Raw genomic sequence first — 20,220 nt, 5'->3', positions numbered from 1 at the left:
TTGGGCTGGCAGAGTGGCTGATGGGGGCCAGTCCAGTGGCGCTCCCCTAAACACATTTCCCACACTGGACCGAATCACATTTCAATGTAGTGCACAAAAACCTCTTGGTATAATGATTTTCATTATGAAATCAGTGTCTTATTTCAGAGATTCTGTTTTTTCTTTTGCCATCACATTTGCTAAAGTCCTTTAAATATACTGTAGTTGTTTTTTATTTTTTTAAGGAGTTAAAGTGGCTTTGGCATCAGTCGTGATTATATTATTTAAATGTCATTGATGAACAGCGCATTGTTTTACTTAAATCATGCTTGGCCCAGGAGCCCCGTAACCCAACCCGTTGTTTTTTGGTCAAAACAACAGCTACATCATTGAATGAAGTGTCTTTTACTGTCAAAAGAAAAATAGAACCGTAAAATAAAAGCTGTTTTTGATAAGGACTGGAAATCCTGAATCTGTTAATTAGAGATTTAAAACACTTGTTTTTCTCAAATATTTAAATCATAATGCCTGCAGCTCAATTTTTCAAGTGGGACTCAGACCAGGCTTAGTTGAAAACATATTATATTTTCTCTCTTGAAATAAAACAGGAAAAAAGCAGGTTACAGAAGTCTGGTGCTGCATTTGGCCATCACAGGGGTGGCTGGAGGCAGCAACAAAGACGTGAGGACACGTGGTCAAGTTCTCACTTTCCATTTCATGTCATAGAGAGTAAGGGAGTTGGTAAGGATTACTCATCTTTTAGTACAGAGGATATTTTTATCAACTTCTTTTGTTTAACCAGAGAAAGTGATTGATACGGTAACAGGGGGCTGATTTTACTTCTTTTATTCTTATGCAGTTTTGACACTTGAGGTAAACCACATCAACTTATGGTTGGAATGTTACTGTTCTATGTGTTTTCATGACTAGCACTTTCATATTTATTATGATAAATTTTAAATACTTTTCATTTGTGGCTATTTCAAAGGAAGGTCATGACCCAGTAAGTCTGTGTCTTTTTTGGCCCTTTATAAATGACAGTTCATGTGGCATTATCTCAGCAGTCTCTGGACTTCCTCTGTATTTTAATTTTCAGGGTGTTTGTTAATTCTGATTATACTATTATTACTTTCTAACTCTAGAGCTATTACTTTTTAACTCAAGAGCTATTCATAAAACTGTGAACTTAAAGGCTATACTCTTACTTCCTCATAAACACGTGGAAAACACTATATTTTTGCCTTTCTCACCTGCCGTGATGACAAGTCTCCAACTTAGGTGACTACATCAGAACGCTGAGTTGTGGTATTAACAAGAAGCATTACAGCTGAGTCAACAATGTGCTTTTCTGTACATGGAGTGGATGGTTTGGAGGACCAGCAGCCGACGGTTCTCTAACGATTGCCTGGCTAGTGTCAGACAAGGAACGGAGCCCCACAGGAGACTCCCACCCAGACAGCCAGATGAGCTCCTCTCTCTGGGTTCTAGTTCTCTCCTTTGTTTTGCCATGGGTGCAGGGCTGGTGTTTTAGACTCTCAGTTTCATCCATGCCAGCTCTAGAAATGAGCTCCCAGTGGGGGGTAGTCTGTGCGTCCTTCCCCGCTCTGGGCTGGCTGCCCCTGGTGGAGGAATGGTGCTAGTTGTTGATATTAAGGGGGACTGTTGGAGGTCAGCCACGTGGGGGTAATTTCCATAAGCACTGACCTCATCTCCATGAGCTCATCTCTCTGACCGGTTTTACATAACTCATGCTTGGAACTGCAGTTGTTGATGTGATCTCGCGGCTTGGAGGCACATGGTCTTCTTGAAGTTGGTCCCTCCTTTCGCAGAAGCACCTCCTGTGCTGATGGAGGGCCATGAGCCTTTCCTTTTTTCCTTTCCTCCTCTCTTCTTTTCCTCTGCTTTCTTCTCTTCTCCCTTCCCCCTCCTCTCCTCTGTCAGACTGGGTTCACAGTTCAACTTTATCTGGTAGATCTGGTCCTGAAGTGGAAAATGAGGGAGAATGCCTTGGACTCTTTTGCTAATTTCCTTTGTGAGTATTAGAAAATTATCCTGCTTCTCTGTGATCCCTGGATGGCTCTGGAAAAGGAAATGATTTTATTTTGTTTTTTTTCAACATTATAGGGAAACTAAAACATGTTAAAGTGAACTAAGGTGATATGAATAATGCCTATCATTTAGCTTTTTTCATTCTTACTTGGCTTTTTGAGTAGGTCGATCATTGATATCTTTTTAAACGTCAGACTTATTCTGAAAGGTGTATGCACAGGGTGTCTGTGCCTGTTGTGTCCCTTCTCCCTGCCCTTGTAGGTAACTTCTTTAGTTTCGAGGTTCTCTGTCCCCTTCTCTGCAGAACCTAACTTATACACACACGTTTTCTTGTTTGTTTTTTTTTTTTACACAAAAGGTAGTATACGACATGTGCTGCTTTAGACTTTGTCCTCTTCACTTAAAGATGTTTCCAGCAAATTACTGCATGTCAGTTCAGAGAAATAATCCTTATTCTTTTTTTACAGCTTCACAGTACTGCATTGTGTGTATGCACTAAAGTTTACTCAACCGATGTGTAATTCTGGCACATTTAGGTTATTTCTAATATGCTTGCAATTGCAAACAATGCTGCAGGGAATAATCTTTTGCATGTACATGTTGGTGTTGTTGGAGGTGTATCTTCAGGCTAGGTTCTTAGAAGTGGGATTATTGAGTCAGAAGAGCCCAGGGGTGTCCAACCTTCAGTGTCTCTGGGACACGCTGGAAGAAGACTTGCCTTGGGCCACACATTAAATACACTATGACATGTAATAAAAAAACCCAACTCATAATGTTTTAAGATTCTGTGTTGGGTCACATTCATAGTCATCCTGGGCCACATGCAACCGCAGGCCATGGGCTGAACCCCCCTGGACATTTTTCTACACAGGAGTTTACTGTTCTGAACTCCCTCCAGCAGTGGCGGGTACTGGTCGCCTCACAGCCTCCCCAGTGGGGTGACTGGTCAAGCTTTTGAATCTTTGCTAATGTGATAGATGAGGAATGGCATCTCAATTGGTTTTAATTTGCATTTTGAAGATGAACATTTTTTATATATTAAGGTCCATTTTTCTTTTTTTTTTTGTAAAATGTTCTTTTATCCATTGTTTTCTGTAGGTTTAAATATTTTTTCTCTAAATTTAAAAATGTACTTCATATATATATATATATAAATATATTGTAGTAATATATGAACATATACATTTATATTAAATTAGGGATATTAGCCATTTGCTTCTCTCATATGTTACAAACATTTTCTTCTAATTCATGATCTTTTAACTTTGCTAATAGTGTATTTTGCCAGAAAAGGTAAAAACAAAATTTTTTTAGTTAAATTTGTCAACTTTAAAAAAAATTCTGTGGTTGGAAAGGCTTTCCTTCCGCTTGTATTACAAAGTAATTCCTATTGCTTATTGAGAGCTTGCTGTGTAAAAAGTGCTGTGCTAGGGACTTTTCCCTCAGTAATCATTGAAAGAAGTCTCTGAATGACTAGGAAACAGAAGCTTTGCAGACAGGTAGGCCTTGGCTAAGGACTAGTTTCAGTACCGACCAGCTGTGTGACCTTGCACGTGAGTTTCACTTTTACCATTTTTAAAAAGGGACGATAACGGCATCTGCATCACAGGGTGGTTGTAAGAATGATCTGGGTCCCGAAAGGGCTTTGAACAGTTCCTGACATGCAGTCAGTGTTTGGATTAAGGTTGTGCCATAATATTTTAGTTTTAAACATAAAGATTATAACCTAACATCCCCTTCTTTAAATTAACTTCTTTGAATTAACTAAATTAATTCAAACAGTGACAAAATTCTGTCACTGTTTGAATATTAATGTATATTTCTGTTACCATGGGCCTTGGAGATCACCATGAAGCAGGGTTTTGTTTTTTTTTTAGTGTTTTGTCTCCCTGTAGCTTACGTCAGCTCCACAGAGCTGGGGTCTCCTGTGGAGAGGCTCACTGGGAAAAGTTGGGGACATGGCAAGGCCAGATTAACTGCGATTTAAAAATATTAATACTCATGTTTTATTAATCAAATATGAATAATTATAATTGTTGATGCTTCTAAAATGTGATATTCATAATGTAAAAATGTTTATTGCAAGAATTTACAAGGAATTAAATTCAACGTGTTACAAATGTTCACGGTTCCCGGGCTCCATGTGCCGAGCTGAAGGCTCATGACGTGTGCCTTACCTGCCTGTAGTGGCATCCTGTACTTTTCGGAAGAATTCTTGGTTATCAGAGAATCATTGATAATACCTGGAGTTTGGAATGGTTTTGGTTCTTGCTTATGCTTTACTTTTAATGATAAATTATTGCTATTTTAATTTCATTTTTGGCAAGTTAGTCTGTTGTGGGTTCTTTGGTGAATCTTTAGTGTTCAGTCTATAATTTCTGAGTCACTGGACTTGGAGACCTGCATGCATCACTGCGCAAGTATGAAACATCTGCCTCTTATTTGCCATCACTTATTTGCAAATATGAAACATCTGCTTTTATTACAGCAGACACATGAACCTTAACCCCCTTCCCAATTTATTTCTATAATGAGACTTCATTACTACTATTAAGGTTTTGTTTTCTTCTGTTTTTTAAGTGAAACCTTGGAGTTGATGTGGTGGGCAGACCAGTTGGTCTTTGGTTTACCTCGGTTGGCCATGGCCAAAAAATTTTAGAGGCACTGTCTTCGATTATTTAACAATTCGCCCTTCCTCCAACCCTCTTTGTTGCTGGCCTAAAAGTAGAAAGCCTTTTCACTTTCTGTGTTAGCTTTAAACTTTAGTAATGATATTTTAGTTTTTTCTTAGGCAACAAACAATTTTAGGTGACTAAGTATTGAAACCATTGGAGTGAAAACTACAGAGCGGAATAAAACTGCTTTTAATTTGCTTGCTTTTGGATGGCTGGAATTGTCTATGTTATAGTATTCCTCTGAATTTACTTTACTTTGAGGATATAACAGTGGTTATTTTAGGCATTCTGCTTGAAAAGTTCTGGTATTTTAAATTTTCCACAGCACTTACCATGGAAAGTATTCAATATTAGTTGTTGATTTGATGTCTTTTTCCTTCCCATTCTCTCCCCATGTTTCCTCAGTATGAATGCGTGATCAGAAACTTCCATTCATTGCAAGTTGATTACATTGCTGATCTATTTTGGTGCCCTTAGGTTACCAGAGAGAACTTCTCTACCAACGGGAAGATGGCTCTTTCAGTGCTTTTGGGGACGATGACCCATCTGGGAGCACTTGGTAAGTGTTTTTGCTGAGAGAAGAAACCTTTATCATGGAATGGGCCCTCACGGGTCACAATGGCCATGAAACTGAAAGATGTGTTTTATATATATAAAGGCTCTGGGGCTGCATTTCTCATAGCTTGTCTTTTAAAGAGATTCTCCTTTTAAAATATGATTTTAAAACACTAACAAAGCAATTTTTGTTTGGAAAAGATAGGTCCTAAATCCTCTTTTAGTGGAAAAAGCATAAATAAAAATACCACATGATGATGGTAAAGCTGTCAAGAAAAATCAATTAGAAATACCGGGTGATCGTGACATAGCTTTTTCTTTAATCTGATATGATCAACATGAATTTTGTGTTAATGCAGTCAGTGCAGGTTCTTTAGGGTTATTTTTGTGTGTGTGCAAAAACAGTGACAGAATTAAGTAATGAATGTCTAGAGTTTCCTCCAGAATGGACTCTGAATGGCTGATTTTGGATAATTACTCTCTCTCCTTGCTATCTCCTCACTATCTTCAATTCACTCAGAAAAAGAGGATCAGTCAGGTAGGACCTCTGCTAACAACCCATCTCAGTAGCTTATTGAGAAGTTTTTCTTACACATACTGCATTTCCACTATGCACCAGTAGGGGGTTCTACAGTCTATGCTTCAACTGACCGTCTCATCTCACCTGGAAGCTCCAGGTTTGCCTCTCTCTGCCTGGGAGAAGGCTGGAGTATGTGGCACTGGCAATTGGATGCTTCATCTTGGGTGTAACGTTTCTTTTTACTTTATCATTATCACTGCTGGTCACGTGGCCATGCTTAACTTCAGGGAGGCAAGGAAGTGAATTTCTCTGCATCCTCAAAGTAAAAGAGCTGGATATTATTGAATATTAGTAATGTTTACCACACTAAATGTTTTATAGGATGAAACAGATCTGGTTCAAATTTTCTTTTGGCATGAGTCGGGATATAGATCCATAAATAGAAAAGTTTCACTGTTTTATTGCTTGACATTCTTTTTGCCTTAACATCTAGCAATCAGCCAACTTTTTCTGTAAAGGTTCAGATAGTAAATATGTTAGGCATTACAGACCACATGGTGTCTGTGTTGCACATTCTTCCCTCTCCTCTCATTCCTCTCTTTTTCCCTTTAAAAACCATTTTTAGGTGGAAAATGGAGGGGGAGAGGTACAAAATCAGACTCTGGGCTGCAAACAGACTCAGCTCTGGCCCAACAGATTTGGCCCACATGCTATAATTTGCTGACTCCTTTCCTGTAGGAAAGAAAACGTCCATTTTCTCTATTTAACAGTATGACAGTTTCTGATCTCATATACATTCTCTGCAACTTAAGGGCTAAGGGAAGTAATGTAATGAGTTCATCCTTAGTAAATACCTAGAACAGTCCAAAGATGAATAATCTTGGACAATTTGTTTGAATGCCTTGGAGTGTCAAGTTCTCAATCTGTAAAATAATGAGGCTGTATTGGATTATTTCTAAATTTCTTCCTAATTTTGATATTTTGTAAGTTGACCTAAAATTTCTTTGCCACGCTCTTGTGGAAACTAGGTCCAGAGTTGTCTATGTCACCTCTTTGTCATTTTCTTCCCTCTGTTTCTTTGTCAGTGGCTCTCTCTTCGGTGACTCTTCTGATGGGGAAAGGAGTGTTATTGTTGCTGGTGTTTTCTTGCTCGGTGTTATTTGGAGGACATTATAAATTGTATTTTATGTAATCCCCCACCTTTTTTTTTTTACCAAGGTTGTCAGCCTTTGTTTTAAGATGTTTCCTTGAAGCTGATCCTTACATAGATATTGATCAGAATGTGTTACACAGAACGTATACGTGGCTCAAAAACCGTCAAAAACCCAATGGTGAATTTTGGGAGCCAGGAAGAGTGATCCACACTGAGCTTCAAGGTGGCAATAAAAGTCCTATAACACTCACAGCTTATATTGTGACTTCTCTCCTGAAATATAAAAAGTATCAGGTATTTAATCTTTAACTTCATAAATGATGGGTGGGAAATCATAAATGTAGGTCTTGATGGATGAAATATGTGTCTGGATACTTGAATAGTTTTGTAATTTTATATCACATTCAAAGTCTGAACTTGGGCCCCCATTTGCTTTGCATTTGTGGCCACATTCCAAAATCTGAAAATCAAAGTATTGACCCACTGACTCAGAGTAACTAAGAGAATTCTAGAAATACTTTTCTATAAAAAATGTTGTTGTACTTGCTGTCGGTAAGATAAGTCAATATGTATTTTGTTATTGTAAAGGTTAATTTCTTGGGGAACAGACAATTCTTAAGAATTTGGGAGTGCATTCTAGCAAATTTAGGTTGCAAAAGTTTTTTTAATTTCTAAAATTTCATGGAGCAATTACTGTGTCTGCTAATTTAGTACAAAGTACACCCACACTCTAAAGAAGTGTGTTACATGGGCATGGACGTCTGGATGAGAGTGAATATACATGGATAGTTATGCTAATGAGCTTAATTTTGCTCCAGAGCTGTCTTGGTGATTGATGCCTTACTGCCTAATGCTGGCTGCATTCCACATGATCCAAACCAGCCATTGTCTATATTAAACTCCTACTGTTTTCCTAATCCTGTACTAGGCATGTGAAAGATAAATGTTCTTCTGAATTTAGAGCTTCAACACCTGAGATTAAATATGAGAAATATATTTCTTAAGCTATATTTTATGCTTTCACCTGAGTTTGTGATATTCAAAGGGAGAAACACTGACAAAAATTCTACTTTTTATTCCCTATAAGAAATGGTGACTTTTTTACTTGTAGAAACTAAAAAGCAGTGTTATTTTCAAAACACACGGCGAATCTGTAAATGTCTATGATCATTCTTAATTCCCATTGCCTAGGACAAAGTTAAATAAGTGGTTGAAAATACTTTTGGGGGGTTATTTTGAATGGTAAATATTTTTCTTTTAAGCCTTATCTTGAGGTGCAAGAGTCTGTCAACTTTTTGGAATCTGAATTCAACAGAGGAATCTCAGACAATTACACCCTGGCTCTTGTGACCTATGCGCTGTCACTCGTGGGGAGCCCCACAGCCACGGAGGCTTTGCACCTGCTGACGGGGAGAGCAGAGCAAGAAGGTAACACATGGTCCGGTCCCATCTGGGGCTGTGAGACTGTTGTGCACTGTGAGATTTATTAAATTAGGTGAGAAACCTTGGAAGCCAGCTAGGAGCTTGATGACATTTACAGCTTCTAAATGGGATGAAAAAGGAAGCACAGATGGGATCACGTGGCTACGGTGTGGCCACGCTACTGCCCCTCCCCCTGGAGTTTGCTAGAGAATTTTGGGGCTTGGCTCTTTTCTTCTTTTAGATATTTTCTGCCAGATGTCAGTAGTTATCCTTTGAGTTCTCTCCACCAGCTACGGTTTGGTGGCCTTGAGTGGACCTTGGTTTGTGAGAGACCTGAGTTCAAATTCTGCCTCTGCTTAGTTTTCTTCATGAGCTTCAGTTTCCTGAGCCGTAACATTGGAGTAGGACCAATTTGGGGGTTGCTGTGGGGAGTAAAGGAGATAATGCACAGTGCTTGCTAAAATGCCAGTTCATAAAAATGCAAGTGCCAAAAATGCTGGTAGTAAATAAATGTGTATGATATGTTTTTTGATTGGGGCCTGCTTAGGGGCTACAGCAGGACAAAATGTACAAGTGTTGTCACTTCCCAAATGACCTCTATAGTCAGAGATTCAGAGTGTGTGTGTGTGTGTGTGTGTGTGCGCGCATGTGTATGCACATAGATAGATACTTGAGTGTATCTACCCTATAGTAGATAATGTACTAGGGTAGATAGATATGGTGATGAGTGAGCTGAAATAATTGTAGGTAATGTCCACTGATTCAAAGTCCTGTTAATTCAAGAAGGGGTAACTGTAGACTTCTGAGACTATAAAAAAATAATGTATTATTATTAGCAGTAAGTTAGATTGAATCCTTATTACCTATTGTTGTGCTAGGGGCTAGAAAGTCATTGCATCCAAGCTGAAGCAGCACTCCTTGACATTTCTTCTTCTCTACTTGGCTAGGTGGTGGTTATTACACATTCCACTACATGTGATCATCATCTAAATAGTAATGTTTGTGGGGGGAGGCACCGTATAAGATGTTCCTCTGGGGGCTAGTAGGAATATCTCCAGGAAGATTGTTGAGTTGGCCAGGGTCCCTCATTTTTTTCTTGGGGGCTTGGATTTTGAACTTATAACACCAACTTTCAAATAATGAAAAAGGAGAGGTTTCCCAGAACATTAGCACTGGTTAATGGCAGAGTCCCAGAACAGGGTTCTTGCCAATGTATTCTAAAATATTTTGGGGATGGCCCGGTCAGAAAAGTTATGTACATTATCTTCTGGAATATAGTATGTTTTTTTCTTTTATTTATAGCTGTTTAGTCTCGAGCCAAACATATGGAATTTCTTTTGTGAAAATATTTTCATCAAAACATCTTCACATATAAGCAATAGGAAAAGGATGGAAATTTGTAAGCTTTATAGTTTAAAAAGTGACATATAAGTACATGTTTATATGCATGTGTTGATATACATGTATTTTTGCTTGGCATAAATGTATACATACATAGAAATATACCTATTTTTATGTTAGTCAAGCAAAACTTGGACCAGTGTAAGAACAGTTAATGGTATAAAGCGTAATTTTTCTGTAATTGCTCAGACTGCCGTTACTTCCCTCTTGCAGGAGGCATGCAATTCTGGGTATCATCAGTGTCCAGACTTTCTGAGTCCTGGCAGCCCAGCTCCCTGGATATCGAAGTTGCTGCCTACGCATTGCTCTCCCACTTCCTGCAGCGGCAGGTTGCGGAGGGCATCCCGGTCATGAGGTGGCTAAGCAGGCAGAGAAACAGCCTGGGAGGTTTTGCATCTACGCAGGCGAGTGATGATAGTTTGAAATTTATTATCCATTTCTCTGTAGTCTTAAGAAGGATGTGGTTGCTTTTTTTCATGACTTTATAAAATTACTTGGCAGAGTAAAAGTTTAGTAACTTAAGTCAAAGTTTTAAGTTACTGATTTTAATTTTTCTCTTAACATGTTTATGTCATATCTGATATTTATATGGAGTACATTTGTTCCTCATCTATGTCAGCCATTTCTTCATCTGTGATAACTGATATTGTAGATGGTCAGTTCTATCCAGCAGATATTTTCTGAGCCTCTCCTGTACTCTGGGTCAAAAAGATTCAAATATGAGCAAAGGAGAGTTCCTCTCTGAAGGAAGGTGGATGAATGCATAGTGGACTCCTACACATTACTGAACTCACTCTTTGGAGACCTTGGTACACACTCATATGCACAAATGTTTTTCTTTTCTCGACAGGACACTGTTGTGGCCTTGAAGGCCCTGTCTGAATTTGCAGCCTTAATGAACACAGAAAGGACAAATATCCAAGTAACGGCGACAGGGTCCAGTTCACAGAGTCCTGTAAAGTTTCTGATTGACACACAGAACCGCTTTGTCCTCCAGACGGCAGAGGTGTGGGCAAGGGGTGGTTATTTGAAATACGTAGATGATTCCTAATGCTGGAAAACTGCTTTATTTCTGTTCTGTTGACCTCAACAAAGATTTGTTTCCAGAGCCCAGTGGAGAGATTGGGAGGAAGGAGTACACGCCTCCGGTTGAATTTGCTGAGCTGGGGAAGGGAGGAGGGGGATGAGAATTTTGTAAAAGGAGAAAGCGTGGGCACTGTCATACTGGGAGAACTACGAACAGTGGTTGAGTTACTGTTCTCTACAGGCACTGTGCTAAATTTCTTTACATGTGCTATTGCATTTACTTGTCAAACCCAGCACTAAGGAGTAAGTACCTTTATCCCCATTGTACACATAATAAAACTGAGGCTGAGAGAGAATTTAAGTAACTTGCTCAGCATCATGTTACGGGTAACAGCAGAGCTATGATTCGATCCATGGTTGCAAAGACCACATTCTTTTCAGCTCACCACATGTCTTCATTGGAGAATTGATAAAACCAGTAGTAGAATTCTTACTTTGAAATGGAATAAAGGGCCTATGCTGGACCCTAACTTTATCCTCCTGGGTAACCTTGTGGGAGCTTGAGGGTAAGGGATGAAAGTGATCATTTCAAAGCTGGAAACGGAGTTATGAGAAAGGAAAAAGAAGGAATAAACGTAGTCACAGGCACCAAGGATGTGTCATTGTGTTCTCGGCAAGGTCCGGGGGGATTGGGCACCAGCTAAGGGAGGTTAGCAGAGAGAGATGACTGGTTCTCGTCTTTCATGCATTGGCCCCTATGGAAGGGCAGTCCTGTCCATGGCACTGACTTTCCCTCCTAGAGGGCAGAGGCGCAGGCGTGTGGAGAGTGCTCACTTGCTCTGCCTTCGCCTCTAAGGTGGTTGACCCATAGCTTTGGGCAGGGGAGGCCAAGTAAAGTTTTAAGAGGTTTCCACAGATCGCTTACACTCCTGATAAGGTTTGACTGCTCTCTTGTGCTACCCAGAAGGGCCTGGAGATGGAAAACTAGCCTCATTTGCTTTTCCCTCCCACCTTTGTTCAGCTTGCTGCGGGAGAGCCAACTGAAGTTAATGTTTCTGCAAATGGTTTTGGATTTGCTGTGTGTCAGGTATGTAATAATGTTAGGTTTTGTTTAGCTATATATGACTTGGTATAACTTTGGTTTGGGGCAGTGCTACATCTTCAACCTAGACAATGTATAAAATCCTTAATGAATTATTTCTATGACTTAGGCCAGATAAGTCACTCTTTTAAATAAAAGGTATTAGAGATGTGATTAGCTAGTGAGTCGACAGCAACTCTGTGGATGGATAATCTATTGGAAAATATTTCTTGGCTATTATATGCTTTCTGATGTGAGGGTTAAAATTCTATGGTATTATTAATGTGAATTCTTGAGCATTCCCACTTTCTTTTGTGAAAATTCAGCTCATAATTAAAATACTGTGACTTGATGCATGGTATCACATCAAGACACGATGCAAACAATATACATTTTACTTACAACTTAATATTCATCTAATGGTATAAAGGTCAATACAGTGTTACAAGTCATTGACTTTAATATAGGAAATGTGTCTTTTAATGTAAAATCATATGATAGCAAATGAAACAATTAGGGCAGGGTATTTTTTACACTCTGGTACAGGAGGAAAATCCAAAGAAATCTACCTTTTATGGTGCAATAGGGGTTAGAATAAAATGGAAGTAGTGTGAAAATTTTGAATGAAATAATATTATACTAAATAATATATGAAAATCACAGGGACTGAAAATCATCTAGTAGAAATTCAACATAATATGTGATAGGACCAAAAATGGTTCTGTGTTTGATTAGAAAAAACAAACCAAACAAACCCTGAAAGAATTACTGAGAAAATAAAAAAGTAACTATTATAGAGAAGAGGTACTTTTAAAAAAACCAGAACCACTATTCTAGACAAGGGAACAGGTATACTTAGTAAGTAGGACAGAAGGTCAGGTATAATTTGGGAACTTCCAAATAATTTTAAGATGATTTTTCTAATACTTAGAATAAGTGAATTTTTTTTAAATCAAGGGAAAATAATCACAGTTAAAAGGAATGGTGTTCCATGAAAAAGATTGAAAGAGAAAAGAGTAACTAATTTGTATCGGTCTTTACTGAAAAAGACCATGTGAAAATCTTATTCTTAAACTATATTTCTTTTTTCACTTTTTTATTATTGTTCAAGTATAGTTGTCCCCATTAAACTATATTTCAATGCAAATGGTAAATCTAAAAGCAAAACACAGGATATTTTAGATATAATTGAAAAATTGTATATGTATACTTAAGTCACCAAATTGGTTGAAATTCATTCTTGACCAACTAAATGTAGATAAATTACTGAAGCCAAATGATTTTTACTTGAGGTTTGAAGGGCACAACAGTAAATATGGCACCTACTGGTGCCAGTCAGAATGTTCCTTAGTCCAATGTCAGTATCAACGTGCAGGAAACAACAGGTAGGACCAGAGGCACTTCTTGTGATGGAGAAAAACATTGCAAAAAGTGGGTCACCCAGCAATAGGTATGGAGATTTCCTTTAGTTGGTATTTTTGTAAGTGCCCTTGAAAAAGAAGGGCAAAGAAAACTCTCCGTACCCTCAAGCTGTCAGCTTTGCTGAGAAAGGAATTTTTAAAAAAATGAGTAAATTCACAATGGGTACTAGAGGTTTAGTTGTGTGTGTGTGTGTGTGTGTATGTGTGTGTGTGTGTGCCTGTGTATGATTTAAATATAAGTAAAAAAAAATCGCAATGGGAAGAAGTCTCAAGAACCTTGGCATCAAAAAAAGTGGAAGAGGTAAAAAATTTAGATTCCAGTTCAACTTGACATGAGGTATGCCTGGAAAATTTTGAATATATTCCCAAGCTTCTGATCCTAGGATCCCTTTGAGAAAAAGGGTGCTCACACTCCATTGGTGCTCATGGACACAGAGAATATATATGCTAAAAAAGGTCCAGTTGACTTGATAACCGTCATTTATTTTATCATCTTTGAAAAATGTTGTGTGATTAATCCTGGCTGGTGTGGGTCAGTGGATTGACCAAAGGGTCACTGGTTGGATGCCAAGTCAGGGCATATGCTTGGTTTGCATGTCAGGTCCCCAGTGGGGGGCGCTTGAGAGACAACTACACATTGACATTTTTCTCCCTATCACCTTCCCTTCCCCTTTCTAAAAATAAATAAATGAATGAATAAATGGATAAATAAATAAATAAATGAAACCTTTAAAAAGAAGAAAAAAAGAAAAACATTGTGTTATCAAAAAGAATCCTTAGCAGTTGAACAGGTTTCTGTTCAGCTGAGGCTCTTGGCTGTTTTAGTTTTGATTTATCTTAGGTTTCTTAAGTTTCCAGTTTGTGAAAAATGACTTTAGATGGGCAACAGAGCTTAAAAATTCGTGGATACTCTCAAGAAAGTTGGCAATAGTTTTGCTTTTTCCCCCTCTATGGAATGTTTTATATTTTTGAAAAAAAAACATACCCATAAATATCATTCATGATAGTCTATGACATCAATTTTGGAATGTTATCTAACAATTTTCTCGATTAAAAAAATCATTTTTTGCGAACTTTCATAACACTGCTTATTAATAGTGATACTTTGTTAGCTAGTAATACTAGTATTTTTCTAGGTTGGAGGTTGTGAATCTAGTTGAGAATCCTTAGCATTTAGAATACATAATGATGGCAATGTATTTCTAATAATTTATTATTTATGCTAATTTGTCATTTTTCAGCTAAATGTTATTTATAATGTGAAAAATTCAGAGTCTTCCAGAAGACGAAGATCTGCCCCAAATCAAGAGGCCTTTGATTTAGATGTTGCTGTAAAAGATAATAAAGATGATATTAACCACTTGAATTTGAATGTGTGTACAAGGTGGGTGTCTATTTAAGTCTCCCCTCCTCCTCTTTCTCTTTTAAAGATAAGATTTGTAGATTTAATTGTTTATATTTATCCAACTTTATCAATATGTGAAGAGTTACATTTAACAAAGATTTCAGCTATGCATTATACTTTATTTTTACTTTACTTTGTATTTTTTTATTACCATTTATCACCTCATACCCTCTTGCATTACACTATAGATTACAGACTGGAAGTACATGAACTGCTAATTATATTTAAGAATGTCTCATTGTGTCCAAAATTATTTACAAGTTTTCTATGTATTTATAACAACTTTGTATAGAAAAATTTAATAAAACTCAGGTCTAATTGATGAAAACTGGAAATTAACTAATCATGTTTAATATATCCAAATTGGTGTTTCTTGTTAGTTTGCTTTCTGTTATACTTTTAATTCAAAACTTCAGAAGAGCAGGCAAGTTCAACGAAGAGAGTAGTTTGGTTTAGACATAGCGAAAATATTCCAGTTCAGAAGATCCACACCTTGGATAACTGGGCGCTCACAGCTGCCGGGAGTACTCACTGGGGTAAATTTGGTTTGTGTCCAAAGCCTCTGAGGGTGTAGTTGAGTCATAAGGGAAAGGGATGCACCTCAAACCTGCTGGCGTGACAGATGCGGGGCCTGCACAGCTGCCTTCCTCAGCTTTCCTGGTCATTCTCTCACACACACAAATCTGAGAGCAACTCCTTTAGAAAGTTCTTGAATCAAGAGACTATACAATTGGGACAGCTGAGCCAGCTGCAGTCAGCAGTTGCACCGGGTTCTCTGCTCTGAAAAGCAGGATTTTCTAGTGGTCCTGCTAGGTTCTCTGTGTGAAAGGACAATGGAACTAACTTCCCAGTCCTTGATCCTTTCCCACTGGAGTCAGACTCCTTTCCATAACCACGCTGGGCTCTTCCTGCTCCAAACAGAAAGCTCTTGCCAGCTATTCATTTTAGAAAAATATTTATTTTAAAGGGGACAAAATGTTGTTGGTGCCCAGGTGCTTTGATGCTCACATTGTGTACAACAGGGGGAGAGGACTATGCAGTGTGATAAAATTTTCCGAGGCTTGTCATTGTCTCAAAGTGGCCAAAGAAAACACCAGATGTGCTCTGAGTATGCGGGAGAACAAAGGGAAGGACTCACCCTCTTTTTCTAAAGCCAGATGAAGAAAAGGTTGCTAAAGACTTGGCCGGGGTCTGCTGCTAAGTGGACAAGTGATGCCTCTGTTTCAGTTCCTGGCTTTCAGCTGGCACCTTTGGGGCCGTCAGCTTTTGAGAAAAGGAAATGTGCAATTCAGTTTGGAACCACCACTAGAAAACAGAGCTGCCTGCTGAAAGGGCGCCCAGGGTGTGCCTGGCACGGCCCGCAGGCGCAGCCTGTTACACGCAGGCATTTCATACCATCCTTCAGGTGAGCACACTGTAATATCGTTAGTCTTCATGCTGGTGAGAGTTCCAAGACTTTCACACCTGGAAGGGAAGGATTACCTGTTTTACAGTTTCTATGGCCACTTTTACATATTTTAACAAAATGGTAATATTTGGAGTAACACTTGGCAGTTTTCATTTTTCTATGAAGATAATTTGCCAACAGATTTCATTTTTTCTTCTATTCTGTCCTTTTGGTTTAGGTTCTTGGGCCCAGAGAGAAGCGGCATGGCCCTCATGGAAGTGAACCTCCTCAGCGGCTTCACCGTGCCTTCGGACGCAATCCCCCTGGGCGAGATGGTGAGGAAAGTGGAGCATGACCGAGGGAAACTCAGCCTGTACTTGGATTCTGTAAGTAGTAAACCTAAGTTGCACGCAGGTGGCCATGGACAAAGCATAAAATTCGTTTTAAAAGAATTACTATTAATGATGACCCCAATGAAAGTCTTGGTAACCAAATTATTACCCTGTGCCAGATATAACATATATAGAAACTGCCATCCTAGAGTTTCAAAAATTAAGTTCAGTTCTCCATTGAAGAAGCCCTCCCCCACCTCAGGGACTTGCTCAACATATTTGTTTAAATGCTCATGATGAAAGCTTTAATTACATGTTTTAAAATGCTTTTATGAAGCTTTTTAATAAATCCCAAGTAGGTTAATATTCCTACATTGAAGTTATGTGCTTAAATCATAGAAGGATATTTTTAGACCTTTGGCCTTTATACATAATTATTATATAATTTTTATACATCCCATTGCTGTATGAAAATTACTGACCCAAGAATAAGGTGTGTAAAATATGTGAGAATAATGTAAGCAAAGAATTCAAGACTTGATATATCTCAGACCTGCTGGTGTATAAGTTTACTCTTTTCTTCCAACCTCTCTATGAAATCCATAGGTTGAATTGAAACTGAGTTCTAAGTGTTACATGTGGGGAATACATATGTTTTGTTTTCCAGTTTTGCCAAGTATGAAACAAATATTGCTTTAGGAATATATCTACTTTTAAAAAGCTAGTTCCTGAATGTTCTCATTGTTTTAAAGCTTCAAAAATCAGTCTGGTTAAGAACCTGTCAAAACTAATTCAGGATCTCTAGAATTCTTTTGCTGGCCGGTAATTTTCATATATTAAATACTGCTTGAAAGCCACAGGACTGATTTGGAACTTGAAAAACGAGTTTAAGGTTTTTATTTAGTAACATAATTGGTTTTGGAGTTTGTCCTGTACCTGTGGTGTTCTTGTTAACAGTCACCTTAATTTGAATGTCCATTGTGTTTTGACAGATTTATTTGTATTTTCATTTACTGCTTATTGAGGCATGATGGAATGCTTGAAGGGATTTATCAGTTTCAGATTCCTCAATTAGTCTTTTTGCCAAATTGGTATAAGCTGCTTCTCCTAGAGGCAAGGAGGCTGGCCTTTTGTATTTCGTATCAGTCAGTTATTGGTTGTGGGGTGCAACTGTCCACCCTGGGTTTACCTCACTTACTGGGAGAAGTGGCTCCTATGAGCTGAGGGCAATTCTCTGGGGAAGGGGGTGGTGGGAGCTGTCTGCAGCAATGGCCGCAGGTGCACTGCCTGAGGTGGGGGGTCTGGGCAAGGCACCAGGCCCAGGAGCATGCGCCCATGGGCTTGTTGCTTACTTGACCACTCAGTATCTGTCCCTTTCAGTAAAATGAAGTGGGAGCAATGCCTATCCAGTAAGGATGTTTTGTGAGTTAAATGTGATAATTTATATAAAATGCTTACTACAGTATGGGGCATATAGAGGTGCTACCTAAATGTTAGTTTCGATATCTGTTTTCTAAAATGATAAGTTTTGGTTTTTCATGAACACATAGTCTGCCACTTTCTTAAAGGTCTTTTGTATTTTTCAAGGTAAATGAAACCCAATTTTGTGTTGATATTCCTGCTGTGAGAAACTTTAAAGTTTCAAATACACAAGATGCTTCTGTGTCCATAGTGGATTACTATGAACCAAGTAAGTGTGTTTTGAAGTTTCTATTACTTTAGGAGTTAAGCCAGGCATTCATTCATTCATGCGTTCATTCATTCACTCATTCACTCATTCATTCATTCAAAGAGGTGACCAACTGCACTGGTGTTTGTGTAGGGGGCATATTATCAGGTGAAGTCTAGGAGGTGGGGGAGCAGAAGGTAAACTTTCCATTTAAATGAAGATAACTGATCATTTACAAAGGTCACATGATAGCATTTAGCATAGGTTTTTAAAAAGTCATGCTTTTGCTCATAATGTTTTAGGTTTTTAACTCACAATTCCAAAATTTACTAAGAAAAATTGACATAGAGAGTCCAGTTATGTTCAGTTTCCAAGGTTTTGTCCCTATTCCAGGCACCCATTCTGCCTGGCTTTTCTTTTAAACTGGGGGTTCTTCAGGACAGGACATGAACATCTTCTCTAATTTTACTGGTAATTTCTTACTTTATGAAATGTTGGAAGTATAGGATGCGACAATAGAGATCTGGTTTAGAGATCATCTAATTAATGAAGGCGCATCTGTATTCAGTCACAGTGACTTTTTGTGGCTGCGTGACCTCCAGGCTGGTATTTCACCCTGTAATAAGACTTACCCTGAAAAAAACATTCCTGGTGACTTAAAAGCATCAGGTCGCATGAGAATCATGAGCTTTTTGTGTGTATGTTAGGTAGTTGTAGACAATTGCACTTTAAAGTAGGATATGTTGACATTATTAGTACTGTATTTTTAGGACTATAAGATGCACCTAGGTTTTAGAGCAGGAAAATAGGAAAAAATTTTGAAGCAAAAAAATGTGGTAAAATATTTAATAACCTGTGACACCCCATTCCACCGCCACTCCTCCACCCCCACCCCAGTGAGCCAGGTAAGCTACATTTGGACTATGAGATGCACCCCCATTTCCTTCCAAATTTTGGGGGGAAAGTGCGTCTTATAGTCCAAAAAATACGATAGTTTCTGACCGAGTATTCTTTTAAAATTAAGGTATAGTGCCAGTTCCCTCTCCTAAATCAACAAGCCAGTTTCTCTCCTCTTCTGTCTCCTGGTGGAATTGGGAAGAGCATTCAGTCTGGTTCTTGTGGGACATTTGGGGGAAACACTGATGATGTATTTTTTTCCTGGTTTAGGAAGGGTGGGATATACTGTGGAGACTCAAGGAGAGTACCTGGTTATTCAACCTTGTTATTTAATTAACCTAGTTGCAGGATTCTCCAATTGATGTTTTTAGGTATATGGAGAACATTTTAAACGTTTAAGAAACAAAAAAGGTTCAGTGTATGTAAATTTTTTGTGGAAAACAACTTATTTATGAGAGACACATTTTGAAATGAACATTTGAGGAAGATCAGAAGAATAAAACCCTACAACCCATTTTTTAAAATCTCAAAGTTAAAAAAACATATTTATAACATTACAACATTGAAAAATCATGAAGAAATTTGAGTATAGAGTTTTTTAAAATGTAAAAATTAAAATCACTTGTTTTATAGTAGGTTTATTATAGAGTTGTAAGTGCTTTATATAGTTTTCTCATATTGGCTTATCCAAAAAAATTTACCAAAACTGAATAGTTTTTAGAGATTATGTGCTCAATTTTTTTACTCTCTAACATTTATTTACAGTTAATAGTGGGTACTCAATGTTTTAAAGCAACGATTTTCCATGGTTTTGGTCTCATGGCACACATAAACTAATTACAAACATTCTGCAGCACACCGAAAATGTACTTTCTGCCCATTTGACCAAAAACATAGGGATAATTTTGTTTTCTTCACATTGGATGGCTATTGCTGTGTTGGTTGTTGTCATTGTTTTTTCGTTTGGTAGTCAAAGGGAAAAGTGCTCAGTGCCCCTGACTAAATAGTCAGGGATTGCATGCTTTAAAAATTCTTGCAGCACAACAGTTGAAAATTGTTGTTTTAAAGCCTTGAAACAACACATTGCATAAACAGAGTTTTCTTCATATTTTTGTATTTTTAAATAAAGCCCATGGGAAATATCTCTTTTTTGAAGAAATTAATTTATTTTCCATTTACAGTTAGCATATAATACAGATATCTCTTTTCAGTAGTTCTAATGATCAGAACTTGACTTGAATGTGTAGG

The 20,220-nt window shown here is 38.1% G+C and overlaps 1 protein-coding gene across 1 annotated transcript in view; it reads left to right on the top strand.

Annotated features, from left to right (window-relative positions):
• The window catches only part of CD109 (CD109 molecule), a 119,838-nt gene that overhangs the window by 94,319 nt on the left and 5,299 nt on the right, over positions 1-20,220 (top strand). The window contains exons 25-33 of the mRNA XM_037034310.1: positions 5,181-5,262; positions 6,997-7,225; positions 8,194-8,359; positions 9,968-10,158; positions 10,605-10,760; positions 11,802-11,867; positions 14,524-14,666; positions 16,313-16,460; positions 17,994-18,096. Of these exons, the coding sequence (XP_036890205.1) occupies positions 5,181-5,262; positions 6,997-7,225; positions 8,194-8,359; positions 9,968-10,158; positions 10,605-10,760; positions 11,802-11,867; positions 14,524-14,666; positions 16,313-16,460; positions 17,994-18,096 (1,284 nt within the window). The remainder of the gene's footprint in view (positions 1-5,180; positions 5,263-6,996; positions 7,226-8,193; positions 8,360-9,967; positions 10,159-10,604; positions 10,761-11,801; positions 11,868-14,523; positions 14,667-16,312; positions 16,461-17,993; positions 18,097-20,220) is intronic.

Source organism: Sturnira hondurensis, unplaced genomic scaffold (assembly GCF_014824575.4).
Source record: "Sturnira hondurensis isolate 20B ecotype Veracruz unplaced genomic scaffold, ASM1482457v3 Scaffold0022136, whole genome shotgun sequence".
In the NCBI taxonomy this organism is placed as follows: Eukaryota; Metazoa; Chordata; class Mammalia; order Chiroptera; family Phyllostomidae; genus Sturnira; species Sturnira hondurensis.
This window is presented reverse-complemented; position numbering and strand designations above follow the sequence as displayed.